Below are 25,584 nucleotides of genomic sequence, written 5' to 3'. Positions count from 1 at the left end.
CCCTGCTCACCAAACAGCAATTCATGCAAAAGCAGCACAAACTGTTCTTCCTGTCCTCCTGTCTTTGCTAGAGAGTGCCTTTCAAAGGGATAATAATTGGGAGCGAGGGGGTTTACATTTTCCATTGCAAAGGAGCCTCCTGCCTCCCTTAGCAGGCCCCTGTCTTTCAAACAAAGACACACACGGTCTCCTTTTGCACCTTCACTTGGCCCCAGCCACTCCTGATCATTTGAAGGAGCGACTCAGAAAAGGGGCGGCAATCCCCCAAGGCCAGAGCTGCTCCCGGCTGCTCCTGGTGCCTTGGGCTTTTGAAGGGGTGCCGCGGTGGCCTTTGTGACACAGGCACGGGGTGCCGCGGTGGCCTTTGTGACACAGGCACGGGGTGCCGCGGTGGCCTTTGTGACACAGGCACGATGCGTCAGGGGCTGTGGTGACGCGGGACCTTGCGGTGCCCAAAGTCCATTGTGACATGGCAGAGCCCCTCCCCAGCTGGGGAGTATATAAAGGGCTTGCGGGGCCCGGGTCTGTCCCAGGACAGTGGCTGTGTCCAGGTACCTGTGTGCGCCAGAGGACTGCAGGCATGCAGGAGGAGAAGGCAAAGCCCAAGTCCCAGCCCCACAGGCCCTGGCCCGGCTCACAGAGAGCCCAAGCCTTGAGGGAGCAGCAGGAGGAGGCTGAGAGGGCAAGCAGAGGGAGGAGAGGAGCCGTGGAGTCCTGCGCTGAGGAAGAGGCAGAGGTCTGCCAAGGAGAAATGAACAAGTTCCAGCAAGGGACTCCAGGGGAAGCCTGCACTCAGCCACAGCTGTGCCCAGGAGAAGCCCATAGCTGCCAGGAGCTCTCTGAGTGGGAAGAAGGCCTTGAGCAAGAGCTGGTCCAAGTATGGGGGAGCTCCTGGCATTTCTGGGACTGGGATGAGGGCAAGGAGCAAGAGCCCTCCCCAGTTGTCTCCGAGTGGGACGAGTGCAGGGAGCAGGAGCTGTGGCAGGCAGACAGCGATCACTGTCAGGAATTTTCAGATTGGGAAGAATCTCCTGAGCAGCGGCTGTCCCCAGGAGAAGGCACGAGCTGCCGGGCACTCTTGGACTGGGAAGCTTGCCACAAGCAAGAGCTGTCCCTGGATGGCCAGGAGGTGACTGGAGGCAAAGCAAAGAGAAAATCCTCCAGGTCCAGCTGGGATGATGACACTGATGGAGAACTGGCTCAGGACAGCAGGGAATACTGTGACATCCTGTGCAGCCAGCTCAAGCCCTGGCAGCGGGAGGACGATGACTGGGATGAGGTGAGCGTCCTGGAGCTGCACGAGGAAGGAGAAGAGGCCAGGCAGCAGAGACTGGCAGATTTAGCCCAAGAGGAAAGCCTGCTGCCTGTCCCTCGAGAAGCTTGGGTGGAGAGCCAGGAACCCGAGCTGTGCCCACAAGAGCAACTCTGTGCCGGGCCTGGCCCTCTGGCAGCCCAAGCCACAGTGGAAGATGTCTCTTCTCCTGGGCAGCCACTTCCCCACAGGAAAGGCCGCTCGCTCTTGAGGCGGGGGCTGCGGGGGCTGCGGGGGCTGTTCCGCTGCCCCTGCCTGGCGGCACAGCCACAGGATTAGCGCCCGCTGGCAGCAGCACCAGGCTGCAGATGGCGGCTGCCCCGCGGCCTGCCCGGTGCCCCGAGGTAGCCGCACGGGCTGCCCCGGCCTGCGCTGGCCCTGCGGCCGCTCTGCGGCACCCCCGGGGCGGCTCCCCGAGGGCACACGGCAGCCCAAAGCGGCACCCAAAGGGGGACCCTCACTGCCGGGGCTCAGCGCCGCATCCCGGCCCATCATCCGGCCAGGAAGGCACCTGGAAAGTCATCGGCTCCCAGCGGCAGCCTGGCACTGCCAGTGGCACCCCTGCACCGGGTCCCCAAGGGCCACAGCCACACGGCTCTTGGCCCTTTGCAGGGACACTGGCTCCAGCTCCTCCCTGCTGGACTCCAAGGCCATTTCCTCTCCTTCGGAAAGGACTTTGCTGATCCTGTGGCACTTTGGCCATGAGGAATGGACACAGGCAGGAGGTGTTGCTCCCAGGACATGACGGCGGCCTGCTGGACTGCAACACACACAATTCTAACAAAAGAAAAGAAAGTTGTATTTAGGAAGTAGTAGTAGGAAAGAAAAAAACCCAACCCCCGCCCCCCCCCCCCCCCCACTAAAACCTGCATAAGACCCTCCAGAAACCAAAAAATGATAAAGAATAAGAATAGGAATATTAGGAAGAAGAGGTGGAAGCTGAAGTAGATCAAGACATAGTAGTACTTAAAACATGGAAAATTAAGAATAAGAATAAAATGTTGGAGTCTGGAATACAGAGTGTGTGCCCTTGTTTCTGATACTTAGTTATAAGATCCAGTTTTAAGTTCCCCCAGGCAGGGCAGGTCCCTGGGTGCTGCCCCTGGCTCCAGATAGTTTTCAGATGGGAAACACTATCAGAAGTAAGGTTTTAGAAGACAAAATGTCTTCCCTGCTGACAGCACCGTAAGGAATAGCTGCAGGGCAGAGTTTTAAAAACAGAGGTTGTCTTGACCTCTCTACAGCCTTGCATGGTTCTCAGCATGATAGATCAGGGGAAAAAATATTATAGTGGGTCGGACACATCACATTGCAACAGAGATGCAACAGCACCCCTGATTTTTCCATGGTTCTGGATGACAAGAACTAGGATACTGTTACCGCTGAAGATGAATAGATCATGCGGACACAGGTGGAGGTGTGCTGAAAAGAAGAGCAGAGTTTATAGTTTATTTCCTCCCAGGATTTATAGGCTTCTGACCACAGCCAGGGATTGGATGGTCAGGATAACATTTTTCTCACTGCACTGGCCATGAGAGATGCCCATCACAAGACGTGTAACAGAAAGAATGTACACATATCTATGTTTACAGCTACTCTCCTGGGAAAGTCCTTAGAAAACCATGTCAGCAAGCTCAGAAGCTGAGTTTTCAGGGCTACATCCCCCTTTTTTGGTTTAACAAAAAGAAAAGAAAAAAGAAAAATGAACAAAGAAACTAGCAACATTATAAACAATCAAAAAGATAAATAATAGGAAAATACAATACTCCATACAATCAGAAGGCTGTAATTTCAGGGTGATAGCTCACCCTTTCATTATTACAAAAAGAAACTTTTTTTTTTTTTTGAAAAAAAAGCAGAAAACCAACAAAACTCAAAAATAAATGAAACAATTGTCCAACATCAACACCTGCTTGTGGATGGCTCTCAATCTGGTCACAGAGGCAGAATCCATGGCCAGATTGAAAGGCGCCTGGGAAAACTTATGAAATGCTCTGACAGCAGCCTGTAATTCCATCAATTGGGCTGATCTAAACTCATGACTCTCCAAAAAAATAAAACAAAAACCACCAACCTAAAAACAAAACAGTGACATCAATGGAAAGATTAATCTAATAAACTTGAGGAGCAGAAACTGCTTGCAGAACCTCCTCCAGCATCTACAGTGCCTCTGGGGTCAGTGTCAGAGGTGACTTTAAATCAGAGTCCCCCTTTAATAGACCAAACAAGGGAGACAGTTTAGTCGTGGTCAGTCCCATATGAGGACACAACCATGTAAAACTCCATTAATATTTGGACATCATTCATGCAGTGTCTGCACTGAATGCAAAAAAAAAGAATTGCACCTCCAGATGCGGGACTGTTCGTCCCAAAAATTATTTTGACCCTCAAATAATTTCAAGGAGGTTGTTTCTGGAGTCACTTGCAGCTCCATATCATTGGCAAATGCCAGCAAATTTTGCAGGCCTTATGGCAAAATCTCCATTGATATCTCTGTGTGGGCTCAGCATTAATGATAGCTGGCACCAGAAAGGCAAATTTGGGTCTGTCATCAGGATGCAAAGGAATTGCAAAGAACAATCCTTCAGATCCACAATGAGGACTAGCCAATCAGCAGGAAGCATGGCAGGTGAAGGCATGCTAGCCTGCAACATCCCCATGCTTTCCATCATAGCATGAACTTTCTGGAGGTCTTGCAATAACTTCCATTTCCCAGACTTGTTCTTGACACAGAAAACAGGAATGTCCCAGGGACTGGTTGAAACTCCAGATCACTGTGATCCAACTGTTCTTGCATCAAGTCACGGAGGGTGACTAGTCTATCATGGGAAAGGACAACAGAATCTGCTGAACAAAGAGTCAGTCTCAAGTTCTTCTTTGCATAGAATCTGTCAGCATCGGCTCCAAGGGTCACTCTGGGGCCCATCAGCAAACCTGACAATCGTGATGTCCATGCCAGTGTCAAAAACCCGCAGAAGCTAATCTCTGACAGCACCTCACCAAGGATGGACAGGAGATGGATGGTGTAGACCCATTCAGGATGATCCCTGGCTGTCAGAACAGCAGTCCAGTGACCCAGGGAGGTCCAGGGAACCCGAAGCCACCATCTCCCCACAGCTGGTTCTCAGCTCTGCGAACATAAAACTCAAAAGGCACAAGGTGAGCAAATCCAGGTCCTGCAGGGATAGGAACAGGAGGGGTGAGTGTGGAACCCATGGCAGAAATGCACCCCAGGAATTTCGAATCAACGTCCCCTGGGTGAGCAATAGTGCCTTGAGCATGAACACGGTATTCATCCACGCCACAAGAAGAGCACTCATGCCTTCACCCACCGGACCAAAGCATTCAGAAACACATGGAATGCCTGATACGCTCAGCTGCACAGTCATCTGACAAGAGGACAAGGTCCACAGGCCAGCTGAAGAAGCTCCAGCAGCCTGGGACCCCTGGCCCATCAAGGCCACTGACTTCGCCCCTGCGGCAGCACCACCCGAGCCAGTGGTAACTAGCGCAGGACCTTGGTCTGCCGCGGCCGCAGGAGGCGGCGGGGGAGGGCCGGCTCCAGCCGCAGGCTCGGGTGATGCCCAGGAACCCGAGGCGGGGGGGGCTGGAGGCAGTTCAGCACAGCCCACCTCCAGCGCCGGGAAGGACCGAGGCGCCGGTAGAGGCACAGCCTGCGAAGCCGCAGCACCGTCCTGCTCTGCTGCAAGGGGACAATCCAGGCTCGCAGGATGGGAATCCGGCAGCATGGGGCTGGCAGAACACAGCTTGGCATCGGCACCACTCTCAGAACCCGCCCCCACCCCCCACGAATCCGGCGCGGGGCGGGCAGCGCTCAGAACTGCCCCTAACAGCGTTTCTTCGGGGCGAAAGGTCCAAGAAGCGGTGCCAGCCGCTCCTCTGCTGGAAAAGCGTGCGCGGCCACCGGCGTGGAGCCCGGGCCCTGCCCGTCCCCCACCGCGGGGCAGGGCATGGCCCAGCCGCAGCAGGGACATGGGACCGGCCCTGAGGCATCCCCCAGGGTGGGTGCCGTCCCCCGTTCAAGCACCCCCCCATCGGTCTGTGCCAGGAGGGCACACGGAGGAGGCGAGTCCGCCCCGGGCTTCCACCGCCGGGGCATGGGCCGAGGCGGCGTTACACCCCCTGGGCCCGCAGCGCTCCCAACGGCCTGCTGGCAGGGATCCAACCCCGCCCCGGGCCTACACCGCCGGGGCGCCGGTTGAGGCGGGGTCACACCCACCGGTCCCGCGGCGGCCCCGTTCAATCCGTCGCACCTTCGCCAGATCCCGAGCAGCCGGAGCAGCCGGGGCTCATAACCGACCAGCAGAGCCTCAATCAGGGAATCGCCTAAAGGGTCCCAAGCTGACTGTGAAAAAATCGCTTCAACCACAGGGAAAAACCCCTCAATTCTCCCATACTCACACAATCGCTGAAAGTCAGCATATGAAACATCAATCCCTCTCTGATCAGACACCGCATGCCATATTTCCAGAACCAGGCCTTCGCTGAGAGAAAGCCCAAAACCATCCATAGCCACAGGCTAGACAGTACCCTGTAACACACGTGCAAGACACGTCGGGGTTCCCCAGATGTTACCGCTGAAGATGAATAGATCACACGGACACAGGTTGAGGTGTGGTGAAAGAAAGAGCAGAATTTATTTTTCCTCCCAGGATTTATAGGCTTCTGACCATGGCCAGGGATTGGATGGTCAGGATAACACTTTCTCACTGCACTGGCCATGAGAGATGCCCATCACAAGACGTGTAACAGAAAGAATGTACACATATCTATGTTTACAGTTACTCTCCTGGGAAAGTCCTTAGAAAACTATGTCAGCAAGCTCAGAAGCTGAGTTTTCAGGGCGACAGTCTATCTCAAGGCCATTTTCATCTCGGGACATCACTTATCTTCCAGACTACATCCTGTACCTCAATTTTAACATGTAACATCTGTAAAGCGCTGCATCTGCCTTGTAACACTGATTCTTTTGATTGCTTCGAATAATAACTTCAATAACAGTTACTATTTAGTTAGGACAAATCAATTCCTTTTACTGCAATCCCGCATTTCTCTTTTTGACCACATTGATTCATGCTTTTAAAAAAAACCAACTTGAATCTTAGTATTTTTTCTATATTCTCAATAATCTCATTTTTTGCATTCACTTTATTTCCATTTCTAATTTCTTTAACATTTCTTGTGCTGCATCAAGTTTTTTCCACTCTCTCTCAAATTTGGTTAACATTTTTTTGAGCTATTATAGTTACTTTCTGTTCAGTATTCCTTGAATTACTGAATGGATTATGGAATCATACAAGGTAGAAACAATAATCTTAAGGTAAAACACAATATCAAAAATTTTAACTTTTTCCACTATGTACTTTATAAAGGTTATCTCACCTTTGAAATGAATATTGTAGCTCACAGAACTGGGAGCAGGAGTCTCCTGTGGCCCACGGTGTGTCCATTCAGCCATTGTTAGATCGTCCAGTTGGAGCTCAGCCCGGTGCAGCCCAGGCACAGGCACCAGGCTGGTCCATTTCAGCATCCCAAAGTCTTTGTGGCTCCCTGTGCACCCATTGCTTCCTGAATCCATTCTTGAATTCCCAGTTACTGCTGTGCAGGACATGAGAACACAGGAATAGCTTGTTTGGCTCATTCTTGTGTTTGCTGCTCCTGCCTAAAGGAATCATCAGGACTATATGCTGATGTCATGGTATAGCCCAACAGCAAAGACTTCTTCTGTAGTGTCTAAAACTCAAACCTTGTGTGACTGTTCAGACACTCTAAAATCCAGGGTGAAGATGACAGCTTTGGTATGGAAGAATCCTAGAAATTTTGATATGTGATTTTTCTAGTCAAGGATTTGAATGCCAATGTGGAAACTACAAAAATCTTCAAACTGGTTTTCATTGGCAACCCCTTTGAAATGGCATCAGCACACCTACAGGGGACAGGGTATGACAGCGGGGACAGTACTTGGCAATTCATGGCTTCAAGTGTGGGAGATAAATATTTTGCCCGGGTTCAACCTGAAGTTCAAGTTTTCCCAGGATTTTGATTGATTGGTCATTGCAGGTCAATTTAATAAATGCAAAAGGATGGAAAAGCACAATTTCTGGAGATTGTGCACTAGGGAGAAAATAGGAAGAAAACCTTGAAAACAGTCGGCAGGCTTTGGAAAAATTCTAAAAAGATGTGGGCTTTGGCTGCCCTCTGGCACAGAAGCCCCCCAGGGGTACAGGTCTCTGGGGCAGGAGACGAGTGCCAGCACTGCCAGGGCTCGGGTGGGGTGGCAGGTCTGCCTTGGCGGGGACTCTGCCACACCTGCTGATTTCAGTGCTGGCCGGGCCCCAGGGCTCAGAGCAGCATTCGTGCCCTGGCCCACACGTTCCTTGTCTGTGTCACACCTGCAGGTTTAGAATGGCCACCAGCTGGGACGTGTCCCAAGGAGGCCGTGCCAGCTTCTGTGCAAGGCCCCGTGCCCTTCCTGCTGCGGCTGCGTCGGCAGCCCTGGGGGCTCCTTCTGCTGCCCTGAGCCTGCAGAGCAGGGCAGCGTTGGCTGATGGTTTGAGGCATTCCTAAAGATCCTGTTGGGCTGTCTTAGACCCTTTGGGCAAGAGATTCCTCCCAACCTGGGCCATTTTTGGGGGGATGGGGGCAGGGGGAACCAGGGCAGCTGGCAGGGTGCGTGAGGGCCCTTTGTGACATATGGTCACCATGGGATGGAAAGGGATAGGGTGTCAGAGGGCCCTTTGTGACATGTGGTGGCATAGGAGCTGGCGGTGACAGGACCACGCCACAGTGCTCGGTGCACGCGACGGGACAGGACGCGTCAGAGCGGTGCTGTGAGGAGCCCCCGCACAGCACACTCGTTTGTGTCGGACCCGGAGCTTTTCCGAAGCGTTATTCCAACAGGTGACCTCGAGGCCAGACCACAGGGCTTGCTGACCTGTGGCCTTGCCGAGGCTTCTTTCTTAAGGTTCTGTCAAGGGCAGACCGTGGGACTTGGTGACCCGGGGCTTTTCCGAGGTGTCGCCCATCCCTGCAGTCACTGCCCTTGAGACCAGACCTCAAATCTTGACGAGGAGCCTCCTGTCCTTGTGGCAGGAGCCCTCAAGACACAAGTGCAGGACTTGCTGTCCTGCCGTCTTGCCAGGACTTGAGTCTTGCAGGTGCCTTCCAGGCACGACTGCAGCACTTGCTGACCTGTGGCCTTGCCGAGGCTTCTCAAGGTTCTCTCAAGGCAGACCGTGGGATTTGGTGACCCGGAGCTTTTCCGAGGTGTCGCCCATCCCTGCAGTCACTGCCCTTGAGACCAGACCTCAAACCTTGACGAGGAGCCTCCTGTCCTTGTGGCAGGAGCCCTCAAGACACAAGTGCAGGACTCGCTGTCCTGCCGTCTTGCCCGGACTTGAGTCTTGCAGGTGCCTTCCAGGCACGACTGCAGGACTTGCTGACTCGGAGCTTTTCCGAGCCATCTCTCCTGCAAGTAGCTATAAATCCAGTCCCTGCCATGGAGCAGCGACCCCCAAGAGTGCCCAAGTTGGCCTGGGTTGAGGAGGAGGAGGAAGGAGAAGGCCCTGGAGCTGTCCTGGCACAGGAGACTGAAGAGGTGCAGGAGTTCCAGGCACCACGGGAGGGTGAGTTGCAGAGCTCGGCCTTAGGGCTAGCGCCTGTTGCCAGCTTGGCCCCATCCCATTGCATGCCATGCCATCCCCTGGTGCTGTTCCTATGGAAAGGATGGGAGAGTGTTGAAGATGATATGGAGCAGCGACCCCCAAGAGTGCCCAAGCTGGCCTGGGTGCAGGAGGAGGAGGAGGAGGAAGAGGAAGAAGGCCCTGGAGCTGCCCCAGCACCAGAGACCGAAGAGGTGCAGCAGTTCCGGCCGCTGGAGGAGGGTGAGTGGCAGAGCTGGGCCACAGGGCTGGTGCCTGCGGCCATCTTGGCCCCATCCCATCCCATTGCATCCCATCTCATCCCATCCCACCCTGTCCTGTGGAGACACACCCATGGACAGCATAAAAGAGGGGCTGGGGCTGCCCCCCCAGCAGTGGCCGTGCTCCATCCCCTGGGGCATCCGCGGGGCTGTCCCTGCCTGGGGATCGCAGGGCTGGGCTGCGTTCTCCGGCCTCTCCCGCAGCCCCTCAGCTCTGGCTGCTCTTTGCCAGATGCAGCCATGGCCCAGACACAAGAGCAGGACCTTGGCGGTGGCCTCTTCCGCAGAACAGCGCAGGTACCTGCAGCCATCCCCAACTGGGCTGGGCCTGCTGGCACTGCTCAGCCCAGCAGCACGCCTGGAGCACTCCATGGAACATCCCCGATGTTTCTGTCTCCTGCCCTTCTCCTACAGCTGGTTTGCAGCTTCATCAAGAGAATTCGGGAAGAAGGGACCAGCGCCGTGGCCACTGGGCTCAGACCTTATTCATACATCTTCAACACCAAGGCCACTGCTGCCCTGCTGGATATGCTTGTAGAGGAGGGTTTTTACAGTCAAAAGCAAGTAAGCAGCCTGTGGCCAGGGTTTGATCCTCCAGGGATCGCTTGGCCTCCCAAGCCACGCTTGCTGATCACTCGAAGCCTTTGAGGCCATTGCAGCGTGCTGAGAAGGGAAGCACTTCTCTGGGGAAGCTGGGGACATTCCTGACTCCCTGTGGCAGCTTTCCAAGTCTCCCCTTGTGCTTTCTCCAGGTGCCTGCCATGGTGAGGTACATCCACCAGTGGCTCATGGCCAATCAGTTCTCTGAGCACAGGCTGAACAGGACCCTGCTGGATCTGAGCGAGGCACAGCCCGCTGACGTGGTCATTGCTCTCCTGCGTGTGGCCCCAACGTGTGACAGGTACGGGGCCCACGTGCCCAGAGGGCTCAGGGCTCCTCAGCCCATCAGCCTGCACAGCCTGGCCCAGGTGTCTGACCAACAGAGACTTCCAGGGTCCTGTCTACCTGGGACCTTTCCCAGCCCTGCTACATCGGTCCCCGAGCCTGCTGCCATGCCATGGCCCTCAGGGCCCTGTCCCCACAGGGCTGGGCTGCCTGGCTGCTGCTGCTGGCGAGGGGCAGCAGGCAGAGGCAGAGCTGGCAGCAAGCTCAGCTCCCCCCCACTGCTGCCCAGGCCACGGGGATGTGTCTGAGACCCCCGTGAGACAGAGCTGTCGCCCCGCAGAGCTGCTATGACCATGTGGAAGACCATCTTGTGCTCGCCCAGGACAGCGGAGCGGGCATACCGGATAGTCCTCGATGTGCTGGGGAACTGGCCAGAGCACAGCACGCGCACCTCTGATGGAGACAACACGGGTGTCTTTGCCCTGGCTGTGAGTTTCTGCAACTGGCCTTTGCTCAGCCCATGGCAAGCCACCTCTTCAGCAGCTCAGTTTCCTCCTTCCCCAACTGCATCTCCCTGCCTCAGGCACTGGGCTGAAACCTGGCCTAGGGGCAGCTTCAGGGGCACCAGGCGTGGAGCTCCCCAGGGGTTTCCCCTGACCGCTCCCTGCCACGCTCAGGCCCTGCCACCCGCACACCTCGGCACTGAGCGCTGTCTCAGGGTTCTCTGTCCTCTGCAGGCAACTGTGCTGATGTGGAAGATCCTTCAGATGCCCTGCGTCCCACATGTAGTGACGGTGCATTTCCCCCGCCTCTTTGTGCATCTGCTCTTCCAAGTGTTCTTCAGCACTTTGGAGATGCCAGAGGATCTCAATGCCTTCTGGAAGGGATGCCAGGAGCAACACGGCCTTGCCATCAGCCCCAACAGGTGCTCTATCCCACTCCTCCTGTCCCTGCCATGTCTCCACGGCACGAGCCAGTGCTCCCAGCGTGACCTGGGCTTTGCTGTGCACACAGCTTTGCAGTGCAGGCCCTGAAGTCCCTGCTGTGCCAAATGCATCGTGAGGAAGTGGTGGTGGAAATGGAACACAAGCGTGGCTGGGACAAGCTGCTCTCTGCTGACACCCACCACTATGCCGTGGGTCTGCTGGCCAGGTGAGACCCCCTTCTCCCCACTGCCTCTGGCATTTGTGCCCCGTGCTGAGGTTGCCCAACACAGTCCCCACTGTCGTGGGCCAGAGGGCCTCGTCACCGAGGGACGGCTAGGGAGACTGGAAAAGGCTGGGAAAGGAGGGTGCCCACAAGGAGTCACCTCCCCAAGGGCCCAGGTCCCCTATCCTTGCAGGATGGTGCTCAAAGATGTGAACTCTGTCAGTCAGTCCTGGGAGATGTTTGTCCTCCCAGCTCACAGTCTGGGCTACTTTTTCACCCTGGCAGGGAGATGTCGTCTGCCTCTATCCCCTTGTGTTCCCGCATCGTTCCCTACCTGCTCCAGCTGCTCAGCACACAGGAGGCACGCTGGGATCTGCCTGCCCTGGCATTCCTTGTGGAGGTGAGCCTGATGGCCAAAAGTGCCTCCCTGCAGAGCTGCCTGCCACCTCTCTGCCCTCTCATAGCTGAAGCTGCCTGGGACGGTGCCCATGCCTTGTGCTGCTGCCCGGGCCCTGTTTCCTGTCTTGTTTCTGGGCTCCTGCCGGCTGCCTCCCCTGTCACTGCCCTGTGCCTTTCAGATCCTGGACTACCTGGACTTGAGCGAACGCAGCGCTAACAGAGTCCTGGAAATCTTCTCAAGGCACCTGCGGAGCGAGAGCAGGGACAAGCGTCACCTGGCGCTCAGGGCCCTTTTCAAGTTGATTGACGATCCCTCGATGGTGAGAAGTGGGCAGTGGCTGAAGCTGCGCCGGGAAACGCAGTCCCTTGGGCTCGGCTGGGCTTCGGGCCCCGAGGCAGCTGCTGCCAGCTCTCCTGCCTCCTGCTTCTTCCTGAGTGCTTTGGGACAGGCCTTTGGCCTCTTGGCCCTGTGGCAGCAGGGTGGCGTTTCACAGACTTGTCTTCCACACAGGCTGAAAAAATGCGGAGCCTGACTGAAAGTCTTGTAGATTTCCTGTGGGATGCAGATGGAGAGATAGTCAGGATGACAGTCATGGTGCTCAGCTTTATCGTCTTGGACAAGGACATGCTGATACCCAGCCCCATTGCCCTGCAGCTGGCTGAGGCGCTCCTGCCACTCTTTGACCACGTAAGGCTCTGTGCCCCCAGCCGAGGCCACTGGCTGCTGCCCAGACACTTGGTGCCCGGGGGATTCTCAGGCCTGCGCCCTGCTGAGCCCCATGCAGACAGGGCTGAGGTCTTTTTTCCTTCCTTTCATATAGGATAATAGCCAGGTGCAGCTGGTGTCCATATTATTCTTCCGATCATTGATGACTCTTCTAACAGAAAAGGAAAAAAAGGCCCTGAAGTCACACGTGCACCACAGCCTGCTGCCTCTCTTCTTCCACTGCCATGACGAGAACCAGCAGGTGGCAGAGGTGAGGATTCCTGGGCTGCTGCTGTCACCCGGGGAGGGGGCTCGGCCGCCTCCTGCCCTGGCACCTTGCCGGCTGCAGCCTCCTCCTGGCCTTGGCACACGAATGCGGGCGGGTCCTGTGTCCTGACTTGTGGGGCCATCTGCGGGTCTCTGCTGCTCTCCAGGCTTCTTGGGCAACGCTGCTTTGTGCGGCCGAGTTCCTGAAGAGGAGAGATCTTGAAAGACCTGTGAAAAAGAAGAAGCTGTGGATGATCACCGAGTGCCTGGTAAGGACGGCTTGGAAGGCCCAGCCTCAGCCTGGAGAAGCCCCCTGTCCCCAGCGCTCGGTGTGTGGGGCTGGCAGCTGCGCCCCTGCCCAGTGCCGCCCCCGGGGGCCGCACGGCTTCTTCTTCAGGCTCCTGTGGTCCCGAGCCTGGTTCCGATGGAGCCCCGATCCACTGGGGCTGCAGGGCAGGGCGGCACCGCGGCTCCCTGGGCAGCAGCCGGCCCTCTGCCCCTTGCAGAGCTCGGCGCCAGCGGCTGCTGGCCGGGCCTCAGGGTTGGCCGGGCAGGCAGCGCCTGGCCGAGGGGCAGAGCCCGCGCCAACCCCTCCCTCCTGCCGCTCTCTCCAGCTGGCACAGGACAGGAACCGAGCGGCGGAGGACCTGCGTCGGGCCCTGCCGTACCTGCAGAGCCCACAGGAGCCCCTGCGAGCGGCGGCCATCAGGTTCATCGGTGAGCCACGAGCCCGGGCTCCCTCCCCGCCCCGCCACAGCTCGGCCCCGGCCCCGACTGCTGCCCCGGCAGCGGCACCCGGGCCCGGTGCCCTGGAGCCCCGCCTGCCCTCGGGGCTGCTGCTGCCGGCCTCTGGCAGCCGTGCCCTTGGGCTGAGTCAGGATGCGGCACGGGCCCGGGCTGAGCCCTGCCGGGGCGGGAGGGCGTGTGAGCACAGGGCTGGCAGCGCCGCTGGCAGGGAGCTGTGCCGCTGGGGCCCTGACAGGCTCTGTGTTCCCAGGGATGGCCGGGCGGCTCCTGAGGCGGCAGAAAGAAGACCTGCAGCTAATTTACAAATGTGAGTGAGGGCAGCGGGCTGTCAGCGGGGCTGCTGGGTGGAGCTGCAAGTCCTGGACTGTCTGCGAAGGTCTCTGCTCAATGTGCGGATGAGGGGCGGCGTGGGTGGATCACTCCGAGGTTTCACGTGGGGCATTCGTGGCCAGCAGCTTCGGGCTGATCCCCTTGGTCCCTGCTCCCTGCTGGCCATGGCAAGAGCCGGCTGGGATGGCCCTGGCCGGGGGCTCTCCGTGGGCCTCCGCAGGTCTGGGAATCTGACCGTGGCTCTGTTCATCTCTCTTCCAGCCCTTAAGAACGTGGTTTGTGACACCAGCCCTGCCATCGGAAACCTGGCAATTCAAACATTTTACATCACCCAGGCAGTAGAGACGGCTCGATATTCCATCTTGGAGAACCTGCAAGTTCAGCTGCGCAGGGCATGGAGGACACGGCCTCGTCTGTTGGGCCTCAGCTGGCTGCGCTGCTGGAGCTCTGCTGGCAACTGACCCGGCAGGCTCTGTCTGCTGGGGCCACCTGAACCAGCAGAGATTTTTTTTTGTTTCTTAAATATTGTTCTTTTCTTCTTTTCATTTTCTTTTAGGATATAAATATAGTATATATTATAATAGGCAGTCACTTCCCAAGACCTTTATCTTGCTGCCCATGGTGTACAGGGCATAGAGGAAGCGGGGAAAATGTGATTCCACTTGGGGAATCACAGCTCAGCAAGCTGCCCAGGCATGCAGTGGTGCAGGGAAAATGGCCAGAAACCCTTGGCCTTTGGTGGTTCTGCTGAAGGCACAAACGCTGTCTCAGCCAGGAAGCGCCGCCATCTGTGTCCTCGTGCCCGTGTGGTGCTGGCTGGGTTACTGAGGGCTCCCACGTGCCTCTTGATCCTGCTCCTCTGGAGCTCCTGTGGGGCTGTGGCGCTGCTGCTGGTCCACGCTGGGGGAGACTCTGAGGGAACAGGGCACTGGGAGGCTGTAAATGGATGAGGGTCTGTGGAGGCCCAGGCGGGACAAAAGCGTGGGAAGGCGTGAGGGGCATGTGTGGAGGCTGGAGGCTCCAAAGGGGACAGGAGGCCCCTGAAAGGCCGGACCGGTGGGAAGACCTGAGGAATTGGGTGTCAGAGGGCATAAGCAGCCCCCGGGCAGCCACCTTTTTCCTGACAGCCGGCCGACCTGGCACTTCCCCAGAATGTCTCCCAGGCCTGCAGCAGAAGCCCTCGAGGCTGGGACAACACCCCTCCAGGAGGGTGCGGACAGCCCAAGGTGTGCCCAGGCTGGGCTGGCTGGGGACATGCAGGGCAGGGGGGTGCTGCCAGGCCACGGCCACTGGGTGCCTGCGATAAGGGGCAGTGGGCAGAGGCAGGGCTGGCCGCCAGCCCGGGCCCTCGCGGCTGCCCAGGACACGGTGCTGTGACTGAGGCTCCCCTGACACAGAGCTCGGGGTCCGCAGAGCTGCTGCCACCAAGGGGAGGGTGGTGATGTCTCCTCCAGCAGGGCTGCCCAGTCGCTGCTGCTGAAGCGACTCAGGAGCCCACAGAAACAGCAGCAGAGTGTGCACAGGAACAGCAGCAGAGTGTGCACAGGAACAGCAGCAGAGTGTGCACAGGAACAGCAGCAGCCCCAACGTCGGCACCTGCAAAGTGAGGCGTCCGCAGCAGCCGGGTGCCAAACCGGGGGAGGCTGTGGGCACAGTTGCCTTTGGTTTGGCAGAAGGCTTCAGCAGAATTGGCCACAATGGCTTTCTCTTCATTTGCCAGCCTCACAGCAACGCTTGACAGCTTCAGCTGCAGCCTGTGCCCCTGACTGACTTGGATGGCCGTGCTTGAGGGCGGGCTCGCCTTCCACACTCAGGTGTCCCAAGGCAGCGGCATCAGCGCCATCGTGAGAGAGAGAGTAAGAGACTCTGATGGGACATGAGCCCTGTGCTGCAGCTGCCCTCCCTCTCTTCTGTCCAGGCACCTTAAAGACACATGAAACAAAATCCTGGACTTGATTGGAACAAAGGAGTAAGCAGCATGCACTGAAAAAAAGCAGGGACTTACATGGCTTAGTTTTCCACTCCACTTGGAGAATCACAGAATCTCAGAACATTTTGTGTTGCAAAGTATCATAAACATCATCCACTTCCAACCACCCTGCCATGGGCACAGGTGGTGTGCAGACACAACTGTCACTAGAATTGGAAGAACACTTCTCCATGTTGACCTTTTCCTCTCCTGGATTTCAAGCAAAGATGAAAAAATCATCTGGTGAATCACAAATGAATATTGTAGCTCACAGAACTGGCCGCAGGAGTCTCCTGTGGCCCACGGTGTGTCCATTCAGCCATTGTTAGATCGTCCAGTTGGAGCTCAGCCCGGTGCAGCCCAGGCACAGGCACCAGGCTGGTCCATTTCAGCATCCCAAAGTCTTTGTGGCTCCCTGTGCACCCATTGCTTCCTGAATCCATTCTTGAATTCCCAGTTACTGCTGTGCAGGACATGAGAACACAGGAATAGCTTGTTTGGCTCATTCTTGTGTTTGCTGCTCCTGCCTAAAGGAATCATCAGGACTATATGCTGATGTCATGGTATAGCCCAACAGCAAAGACTTCTTCTGTAGTGTCTAAAACTCAAACCTTGTGTGACTGTTCAGACACTCTAAAATCCAGGGTGAAGATGACAGCTTTGGTATGGAAGAATCCTAGAAATTTTGACATGTGATTTTTCTAGTCAAGGATTTGAATGCCAATGTGGAAACTACAAAAATCTTCAAACTGGTTTTCATTGGCAACCCCTTTGAAATGGCATCAGCACACCTACGGGGGACAGGGTATGACAGCGGGGACAGTACTTGGCAATTCATGGCTTCAAGTGTGGGAGATAAATATTTTGCCCGGGTTCAACCTGAAGTTCAAGTTTTCCCAGGATTTTGATTGATTGGTCATTGCAGGTCAATTTAATAAATGCAAAAGGATGGAAAAGCACAATTTCTGGAGATTGTGCACTAGGGAGAAAATAGGAAGAAAACCTTGAAAACAGTCAGCAGGCTTTGGAAAAATTCTAAAAAGATGTGGGCTTTGGCTGCCCTCTGGCACAGAAGCCCCCCAGGGGTACAGGTCTCTGGGGCAGGAGACGAGTGCCAGCACTGCCAGGGCTCGGGTGGGGTGGCAGGTCTGCCTTGGCGGGGACTCTGCCACACCTGCTGATTTCAGTGCTGGCCGGGCCCCAGGGCTCAGAGCAGCATTCGTGCCCTGGCCCACACGTTCCTTGTCTGTGTCACACCTGCAGGTTTAGAATGGCCACCAGCTGGGACGTGTCCCAAGGAGGCCGTGCCAGCTTCTGTGCAAGGCCCCGTGCCCTTCCTGCTGCGGCTGCGTCGGCAGCCCTGGGGGCTCCTTCTGCTGCCCTGAGCCTGCAGAGCAGGGCAGCGTTGGCTGATGGTTTGAGGCATTCCTAAAGATCCTGTTGGGCTGTCTTAGACCCTTTGGGCAAGAGATTCCTCCCAACCTGGGCCATTTTTGGGGGGATGGGGGCAGGGGGAACCAGGGCAGCTGGCAGGGTGCGTGAGGGCCCTTTGTGACATATGGTCACCATGGGATGGAAAGGGACAGGGTGTCAGAGGGCCCTTTGTGACATGTGGTGGCATAGGAGCTGGCGGTGACAGGACCACGCCACAGTGCTCGGTGCACGCGACGGGACAGGACGCGTCAGAGCGGTGCTGTGAGGAGCCCCCGCACAGCACACTCGTTTGTGTCGGACCCGGAGCTTTTCCGAAGCGTTATTCCAACAGGTGACCTCGAGGCCAGACCACAGGGCTTGCTGACCTGTGGCCTTGCCGAGGCTTCTTTCTTAAGGTTCTGTCAAGGGCAGACCGTGGGACTTGGTGACCCGGGGCTTTTCCGAGGTGTCGCCCATCCCTGCAGTCACTGCCCTTGAGACCAGACCTCAAATCTTGACGAGGAGCCTCCTGTCCTTGTGGCAGGAGCCCTCAAGACACAAGTGCAGGACTTGCTGTCCTGCCGTCTTGCCAGGACTTGAGTCTTGCAGGTGCCTTCCAGGCACGACTGCAGCACTTGCTGACCTGTGGCCTTGCCGAGGCTTCTCAAGGTTCTCTCAAGGCAGACCGTGGGATTTGGTGACCCGGAGCTTTTCCGAGGTGTCGCCCATCCCTGCAGTCACTGCCCTTGAGACCAGACCTCAAACCTTGACGAGGAGCCTCCTGTCCTTGTGGCAGGAGCCCTCAAGACACAAGTGCAGGACTCGCTGTCCTGCCGTCTTGCCCGGACTTGAGTCTTGCAGGTGCCTTCCAGGCACGACTGCAGGACTTGCTGACTCGGAGCTTTTCCGAGCCATCTCTCCTGCAAGTAGCTATAAATCCAGTCCCTGCCATGGAGCAGCGACCCCCAAGAGTGCCCAAGTTGGCCTGGGTTGAGGAGGAGGAGGAAGGAGAAGGCCCTGGAGCTGTCCTGGCACAGGAGACTGAAGAGGTGCAGGAGTTCCAGGCACCACGGGAGGGTGAGTTGCAGAGCTCGGCCTTAGGGCTAGCGCCTGTTGCCAGCTTGGCCCCATCCCATTGCATGCCATGCCATCCCCTGGTGCTGTTCCTATGGAAAGGATGGGAGAGTGTTGAAGATGATATGGAGCAGCGACCCCCAAGAGTGCCCAAGCTGGCCTGGGTGCAGGAGGAGGAGGAGGAGGAAGAGGAAGAAGGCCCTGGAGCTGCCCCAGCACCAGAGACCGAAGAGGTGCAGCAGTTCCGGCCGCTGGAGGAGGGTGAGTGGCAGAGCTGGGCCACAGGGCTGGTGCCTGCGGCCATCTTGGCCCCATCCCATCCCATTGCATCCCATCTCATCCCATCCCACCCTGTCCTGTGGAGACACACCCATGGACAGCATAAAAGAGGGGCTGGGGCTGCCCCCCCAGCAGTGGCCGTGCTCCATCCCCTGGGGCATCCGCGGGGCTGTCCCTGCCTGGGGATCGCAGGGCTGGGCTGCGTTCTCCGGCCTCTCCCGCAGCCCCTCAGCTCTGGCTGCTCTTTGCCAGATGCAGCCATGGCCCAGACACAAGAGCAGGACCTTGGCGGTGGCCTCTTCCGCAGAACAGCGCAGGTACCTGCAGCCATCCCCAACTGGGCTGGGCCTGCTGGCACTGCTCAGCCCAGCAGCACGCCTGGAGCACTCCATGGAACATCCCCGATGTTTCTGTCTCCTGCCCTTCTCCTACAGCTGGTTTGCAGCTTCATCAAGAGAATTCGGGAAGAAGGGACCAGCGCCGTGGCCACTGGGCTCAGACCTTATTCATACATCTTCAACACCAAGGCCACTGCTGCCCTGCTGGATATGCTTGTAGAGGAGGGTTTTTACAGTCAAAAGCAAGTAAGCAGCCTGTGGCCAGGGTTTGATCCTCCAGGGATCGCTTGGCCTCCCAAGCCACGCTTGCTGATCACTCGAAGCCTTTGAGGCCATTGCAGCGTGCTGAGAAGGGAAGCACTTCTCTGGGGAAGCTGGGGACATTCCTGACTCCCTGTGGCAGCTTTCCAAGTCTCCCCTTGTGCTTTCTCCAGGTGCCTGCCATGGTGAGGTACATCCACCAGTGGCTCATGGCCAATCAGTTCTCTGAGCACAGGCTGAACAGGACCCTGCTGGATCTGAGCGAGGCACAGCCCGCTGACGTGGTCATTGCTCTCCTGCGTGTGGCCCCAACGTGTGACAGGTACGGGGCCCACGTGCCCAGAGGGCTCAGGGCTCCTCAGCCCATCAGCCTGCACAGCCTGGCCCAGGTGTCTGACCAACAGAGACTTCCAGGGTCCTGTCTACCTGGGACCTTTCCCAGCCCTGCTACATCGGTCCCCGAGCCTGCTGCCATGCCATGGCCCTCAGGGCCCTGTCCCCACAGGGCTGGGCTGCCTGGCTGCTGCTGCTGGCGAGGGGCAGCAGGCAGAGGCAGAGCTGGCAGCAAGCTCAGCTCCCCCCCACTGCTGCCCAGGCCACGGGGATGTGTCTGAGACCCCCGTGAGACAGAGCTGTCGCCCCGCAGAGCTGCTATGACCATGTGGAAGACCATCTTGTGCTCGCCCAGGACAGCGGAGCGGGCATACCGGATAGTCCTCGATGTGCTGGGGAACTGGCCAGAGCACAGCACGCGCACCTCTGATGGAGACAACACGGGTGTCTTTGCCCTGGCTGTGAGTTTCTGCAACTGGCCTTTGCTCAGCCCATGGCAAGCCACCTCTTCAGCAGCTCAGTTTCCTCCTTCCCCAACTGCATCTCCCTGCCTCAGGCACTGGGCTGAAACCTGGCCTAGGGGCAGCTTCAGGGGCACCAGGCGTGGAGCTCCCCAGGGGTTTCCCCTGACCGCTCCCTGCCACGCTCAGGCCCTGCCACCCGCACACCTCGGCACTGAGCGCTGTCTCAGGGTTCTCTGTCCTCTGCAGGCAACTGTGCTGATGTGGAAGATCCTTCAGATGCCCTGCGTCCCACATGTAGTGACGGTGCATTTCCCCCGCCTCTTTGTGCATCTGCTCTTCCAAGTGTTCTTCAGCACTTTGGAGATGCCAGAGGATCTCAATGCCTTCTGGAAGGGATGCCAGGAGCAACACGGCCTTGCCATCAGCCCCAACAGGTGCTCTATCCCACTCCTCCTGTCCCTGCCATGTCTCCACGGCACGAGCCAGTGCTCCCAGCGTGACCTGGGCTTTGCTGTGCACACAGCTTTGCAGTGCAGGCCCTGAAGTCCCTGCTGTGCCAAATGCATCGTGAGGAAGTGGTGGTGGAAATGGAACACAAGCGTGGCTGGGACAAGCTGCTCTCTGCTGACACCCACCACTATGCCGTGGGTCTGCTGGCCAGGTGAGACCCCCTTCTCCCCACTGCCTCTGGCATTTGTGCCCCGTGCTGAGGTTGCCCAACACAGTCCCCACTGTCGTGGGCCAGAGGGCCTCGTCACCAAGGGACGGCTAAGGAGACTGGAAAAGGCTGGGAAAGGAGGGTGCCCACAAGGAGTCACCTCCCCAAGGGCCCAGGTCCCCTATCCTTGCAGGATGGTGCTCAAAGATGTGAACTCTGTCAGTCAGTCCTGGGAGACGTTTGTCCTCCCAGCTCACAGTCTGGGCTACTTTTTCACCCTGGCAGGGAGATGTCGTCTGCCTCTATCCCCTTGTGTTCCCGCATCGTTCCCTACCTGCTCCAGCTGCTCAGCACACAGGAGGCACGCTGGGATCTGCCTGCCCTGGCATTCCTTGTGGAGGTGAGCCTGATGGCCAAAAGTGCCTCCCTGCAGAGCTGCCTGCCACCTCTCTGCCCTCTCATAGCTGAAGCTGCCTGGGACGGTGCCCATGCCTTGTGCTGCTGCCCGGGCCCTGTTTCCTGTCTTGTTTCTGGGCTCCTGCCGGCTGCCTCCCCTGTCACTGCCCTGTGCCTTTCAGATCCTGGACTACCTGGACTTGAGCGAACGCAGCGCTAACAGAGTCCTGGAAATCTTCTCAATGCACCTGCGGAGCAAGAGCAGGGACAAGCGTCACCTGGCGCTCAGGGCCCTTTTCAAGTTGATTGACGATCCCTCGATGGTGAGAAGTGGGCAGTGGCTGAAGCTGCGCCGGGAAACGCAATCCCTTGGGCTCGGCTGGGCTTCGGGCCCCGAGGCAGCTGCTGCCAGCTCTCCTGCCTCCTGCTTCTTCCTGAGTGCTTTGGGACAGGCCTTTGGCCTCTTGGCCCTGTGGCAGCAGGGTGGCGTTTCACAGACTTGTCTTCCACACAGGCTGAAAAAATGCGGAGCCTGACTGAAAGTCTTGTAGATTTCCTGTGGGATGCAGATGGAGAGATAGTCAGGATGACAGTCATGGTGCTCAGCTTTATCATCTTGGACAAGGACATGCTGATACCCAGCCCCATTGCCCTGCAGCTGGCTGAGGCGCTCCTGCCACTCTTTGACCACGTAAGGCTCTGTGCCCCCAGCCGAGGCCACTGGCTGCTGCCCAGACACTTGGTGCCCTGGGGATTCTCAGGCCTGCGCCCTGCTGAGCCCCATGCAGACAGGGCTGAGGTCTTTTTTCCTTCCTTCCTTTCATATAGGATAATAGCCAGGTGCAGCTGGTGTCCATATTATTCTTCCGATCATTGATGACTCTTCTAACAGAAAAGGAAAAAAAGGCCCTGAAGTCACACGTGCACCACAGCCTGCTGCCTCTCTTCTTCCACTGCCATGACGAGAACCAGCAGGTGGCAGAGGTGAGGATTCCTGGGCTGCTGCTGTCACCCGGGGAGGGGGCTCGGCCGCCTCCTGCCCTGGCACCTTGCCGGCTGCAGCCTCCTCCTGGCCTTGGCACACGAATGCGGGCGGGTCCTGTGTCCTGACTTGTGGGGCCATCTGCGGGTCTCTGCTGCTCTCCAGGCTTCTTGGGCAACGCTGCTTTGTGCGGCCGAGTTCCTGAAGAGGAGAGATCTTGAAAGACCTGTGAAAAAGAAGAAGCTGTGGATGATCACCGAGTGCCTGGTAAGGACGGCTTGGAAGGCCCAGCCTCAGCCTGGAGAAGCCCCCTGTCCCCAGCGCTCGGTGTGTGGGGCTGGCAGCTGCGCCCCTGCCCAGTGCCGCCCCCGGGGGCCGCACGGCTTCTTCTTCAGGCTCCTGTGGTCCCGAGCCTGGTTCCGATGGAGCCCCGATCCACTGGGGCTGCAGGGCAGGGCGGCACCGCGGCTCCCTGGGCAGCAGCCGGCCCTCTGCCCCTTGCAGAGCTCGGCGCCAGCGGCTGCTGGCCGGGCCTCAGGGTTGGCCGGGCAGGCAGCGCCTGGCCGAGGGGCAGAGCCCGCGCCAACCCCTCCCTCCTGCCGCTCTCTCCAGCTGGCACAGGACAGGAACCGAGCGGCGGAGGACCTGCGTCGGGCCCTGCCGTACCTGCAGAGCCCACAGGAGCCCCTGCGAGCGGCGGCCATCAGGTTCATCGGTGAGCCACGAGCCCGGGCTCCCTCCCCGCCCCGCCACAGCTCGGCCCCGGCCCCGACTGCTGCCCCGGCAGCGGCACCCGGGCCCCACGCCCTGGAGCCCCGCCTGCCCTCGGGGCTGCTGCTGCCGGCCTCTGGCAGCCGTGCCCTTGGGCTGAGTCAGGATGCGGCACGGGCCCGGGCTGAGCCCTGCCGGGGCGGGAGGGCGTGTGAGCACAGGGCTGGCAGCGCCGCTGGCAGGGAGCTGTGCCGCTGGGGCCCTGACAGGCTCTGTGTTCCCAGGGATGGCCGGGCGGCTCCTGAGGGGGCAGAAAGAAGACCTGCAGCTAATTTACAAATGTGAGTGAGGGCAGCGGGCTGTCAGCGGGGCTGCTGGGTGGAGCTGCAAGTCCTGGACTGTCTGCGAAGGTCTCTGCTCAATGTGCGGATGAGGGGCAGGCGGCGTGGGTGGATCACTCCGAGGTTTCACGTGGGGCATTCGTGGCCAGCAGCTTCGGGCTGATCGCCTTGGTCCCTGCTCCCTGCTGGCCATGGCAAGAGCCGGCTGGGATGGCCCTGGCCTGGGGCTCTCCGTGGGCCTCCGCAGGTCTGGGAATCTGACCGTGGCTCTGTTCATCTCTCTTCCAGCCCTTAAGAACGTGGTTTGTGACACCAGCCCTGCCATCGGAAACCTGGCAATTCAAACATTTTACATCACCCAGGCAGTAGAGACGGCTCGATATTCCATCTTGGAGAACCTGCAAGTTCAGCTGCGCAGGGCATGGAGGACACGGCCTCGTCTGTTGGGCCTCAGCTGGCTGCGCTGCTGGAGCTCTGCTGGCAACTGACCCGGCAGGCTCTGTCTGCTGGGGCCACCTGAACCAGCAGAGATTTTTTTTTGTTTCTTAAATATTGTTCTTTTCTTCTTTTCATTTTCTTTTAGGATATAAATATAGTATATATTATAATAGGCAGTCACTTCCCAAGACCTTTATCTTGCTGCCCATGGTGTACAGGGCATAGAGGAAGCGGGGAAAATGTGATTCCACTTGGGGAATCACAGCTCAGCAAGCTGCCCAGGCATGCAGTGGTGCAGGGAAAATGGCCAGAAACCCTTGGCCTTTGGTGGTTCTGCTGAAGGCACAAACGCTGTCTCAGCCAGGAAGCGCCGCCATCTGTGTCCTCGTGCCCGTGTGGTGCTGGCTGGGTTGCTGAGGGCTCCCAGGTGCCTCTTGATCCTGCTCCTCTGGAGCTCCTGTGGGGCTGTGGCGCTGCTGCTGGTCCACGCTGGGGGAGACTCTGAGGGAACAGGGCACTGGGAGGCTGTAAATGGATGAGGGTCTGTGGAGGCCCAGGCAAGACAAAAGCGTGGGAAGGCGTGAGGGGCATGTGTGGAGGCTGGAGGCTCCAAAGGGGACAGGAGGCCCCTGAAAGGCCGGACCGGTGGGAAGACCTGAGGAATTGGGTGTCAGAGGGCATAAGCAGCCCCCGGGCAGCCACCTTTTTCCTGACAGCCGGCCGACCTGGCACTTCCCCAGAATGTCTCCCAGGCCTGCAGCAGAAGCCCTCGAGGCTGGGACAACACCCCTCCAGGAGGGTGCGGACAGCCCAAGGTGTGCCCAGGCTGGGCTGGCTGGGGACATGCAGGGCAGGGGGGTGCTGCCGGCCCAGGGCCACTGGGTGCCTGCGATAAGGGGCAGTGGGCAGAGGCAGGGCTGGCCGCCAGCCCGGGCCCTCGCGGCTGCCCAGGACACGGTGCTGTGACTGAGGCTCCCCTGACACAGAGCTCGGGGTCCGCAGAGCTGCTGCCACCAAGGGGAGGGTGGTGATGTCTCCTCCAGCAGGGCTGCCCAGTCGCTGCTGCTGAAGCGACTCAGGAGCCCACAGAAACAGCAGAAGAGTGTGCACAGGAACAGCAGCAGAGTGTGCACAGGAACAGCAGCAGAGTGTGCACAGGAACAGCAGCAGAGTGTGCACAGGAACAGCAGCAGCCCCAACGTCGGCACCTGCACAGTGAGGCGTCTGCAGCAGCCGGGTGCCAAACCGGGGGAGGCTGTGGGCACAGTTGCCTTTGATTTGGCAAAAGGCTTCAGCAGAATTGACCACAATGGCTTTCTCTTCACTTGCCAGCCTCACAGCAACGTTTGGCAGCTTCAGCTGCAGCCTGTGCCCCTGACTGACTTGGATGGCCGTGCTTGAGGGCGGGCTTGCCTTCCACATGTCATGTGTTGTTGTAGTGCGTCTAAAAATCTTGGTATCTCCCAAGAGTAAAACTCACCTCTGTTTTGTGTAATGTTAGTTTTTACCTGAGAACCTTCTCCCTTCCCCCTTCCTATTGGCTGTGACCTCTCTGTATCCCCCGATCACCCGCACCCCTTTGTATAAGAGATAAGACCCAGGGCATTTCTGTCTCTTTCTTGCCCCGGATGGACGACAGACAATAAACCTGCAATTTGGATTATTCCAGCAAGTTTGGGCCTCCTGTGTCTAGATACTTTGAGTCCGTGTTGTATCCACTTATCCCTCCGGCCCCTGTTCCCCAGGGAGAAGGGGCAGGGAGAGAGAGAGTTACACCCCTTGCTCCTGCAGAGGGGCAGGGAGAGGGGTGTCCCGGCCCTGCCTCCCGATGGGGGGGTGCCAGCCTACCGAGCCTGGCGTGGCAGGGTGCGGGCCCCCGCCTGGCTCCTGCAGGGGAGGAGCTGGGTCTCTCCACAGGCTTGGTGAGGGAATGGAGCCCCCAGAGCCCGGCGTGGGGGGGTGCAGGCAGAGAAACCCAGGGAATACCAGCCCTGGAGAAGATGAAGGTATGCTAACAGCGACTCCTGTAGTATACAATAGCAGCTGATATTCAAGTCAGTTATGTTAATATTAACCAGCTGCCATCTGATAGTTTCTTACAGTTTGTAGATCGACTGAGACTACAGATACAGAGACAAGTTAAAGAACCAGTGGCCCAGACAGAACTGCTTCAAGAAATGGCCCAAAGAA

General features: G+C 58.0%; 2 protein-coding genes across 15 annotated transcripts; both read left to right on the top strand.

Annotated features, from left to right (window-relative positions):
- Window positions 1-5,570: 5,570 nt before the first annotated feature.
- On the top strand, window positions 5,571-14,324 carry LOC147645695 (maestro heat-like repeat-containing protein family member 7). Of its 8 annotated transcripts, XM_086874313.1 has the most exons (16): window positions 5,571-8,958; window positions 9,058-9,216; window positions 9,487-9,551; window positions 9,669-9,818; window positions 10,007-10,155; window positions 10,480-10,627; window positions 10,877-11,064; window positions 11,154-11,291; window positions 11,574-11,688; window positions 11,867-12,007; window positions 12,199-12,375; window positions 12,509-12,664; window positions 12,828-12,929; window positions 13,275-13,377; window positions 13,658-13,714; window positions 13,999-14,324. In XM_086874313.1, the coding sequence occupies exons 1-16, from the start codon at window positions 8,832-8,834 to the stop codon at window positions 14,196-14,198; spliced, it is 2,175 nt and encodes a 724-aa protein (XP_086730439.1). In that variant the 5' UTR covers window positions 5,571-8,831; the 3' UTR covers window positions 14,199-14,324. The 8 variants fall into 8 exon arrangements, with proteins under 8 accessions (XP_086730439.1, XP_086730437.1, XP_086730431.1 ...); XM_086874311.1 differs by having other exon boundaries at window positions 8,085-8,958; window positions 10,480-11,064; XM_086874312.1 differs by having other exon boundaries at window positions 8,740-9,216.
- Window positions 14,325-15,275: 951 nt separating this feature from the next.
- LOC147645694 (maestro heat-like repeat-containing protein family member 7) lies at window positions 15,276-23,570 on the top strand. 7 transcript variants are annotated; one of them, XM_086874320.1, is made up of 18 exons: window positions 15,458-15,593; window positions 17,330-17,728; window positions 17,981-18,196; window positions 18,296-18,454; window positions 18,725-18,789; window positions 18,907-19,056; window positions 19,245-19,393; window positions 19,718-19,865; window positions 20,115-20,302; window positions 20,392-20,529; window positions 20,812-20,926; window positions 21,105-21,245; window positions 21,437-21,613; window positions 21,751-21,906; window positions 22,070-22,171; window positions 22,517-22,619; window positions 22,900-22,956; window positions 23,245-23,570. In XM_086874320.1, the coding sequence occupies exons 3-18, from the start codon at window positions 18,070-18,072 to the stop codon at window positions 23,442-23,444; spliced, it is 2,175 nt and encodes a 724-aa protein (XP_086730446.1). In that variant the 5' UTR covers window positions 15,458-15,593; window positions 17,330-17,728; window positions 17,981-18,069; the 3' UTR covers window positions 23,445-23,570. The 7 variants fall into 7 exon arrangements, with proteins under 7 accessions (XP_086730445.1, XP_086730446.1, XP_086730443.1 ...); XM_086874319.1 differs by having other exon boundaries at window positions 15,276-18,196; XM_086874317.1 differs by lacking the exon at window positions 15,458-15,593 and having other exon boundaries at window positions 17,352-18,196; window positions 19,718-20,302.
- The last annotated feature ends 2,014 nt before the right edge of the window (window positions 23,571-25,584 follow it).

The sequence above is a fragment of the Cyanistes caeruleus genome, unplaced genomic scaffold, assembly GCF_971803275.1.
Source record: "Cyanistes caeruleus unplaced genomic scaffold, bCyaCae1.hap1.1 HAP1_SCAFFOLD_191, whole genome shotgun sequence".
NCBI lineage: Eukaryota > Metazoa > Chordata > Aves > Passeriformes > Paridae > Cyanistes > Cyanistes caeruleus.
Note: the sequence above shows the minus strand (reverse complement) of the source record. Positions and strands in the feature narration are given on the sequence as shown.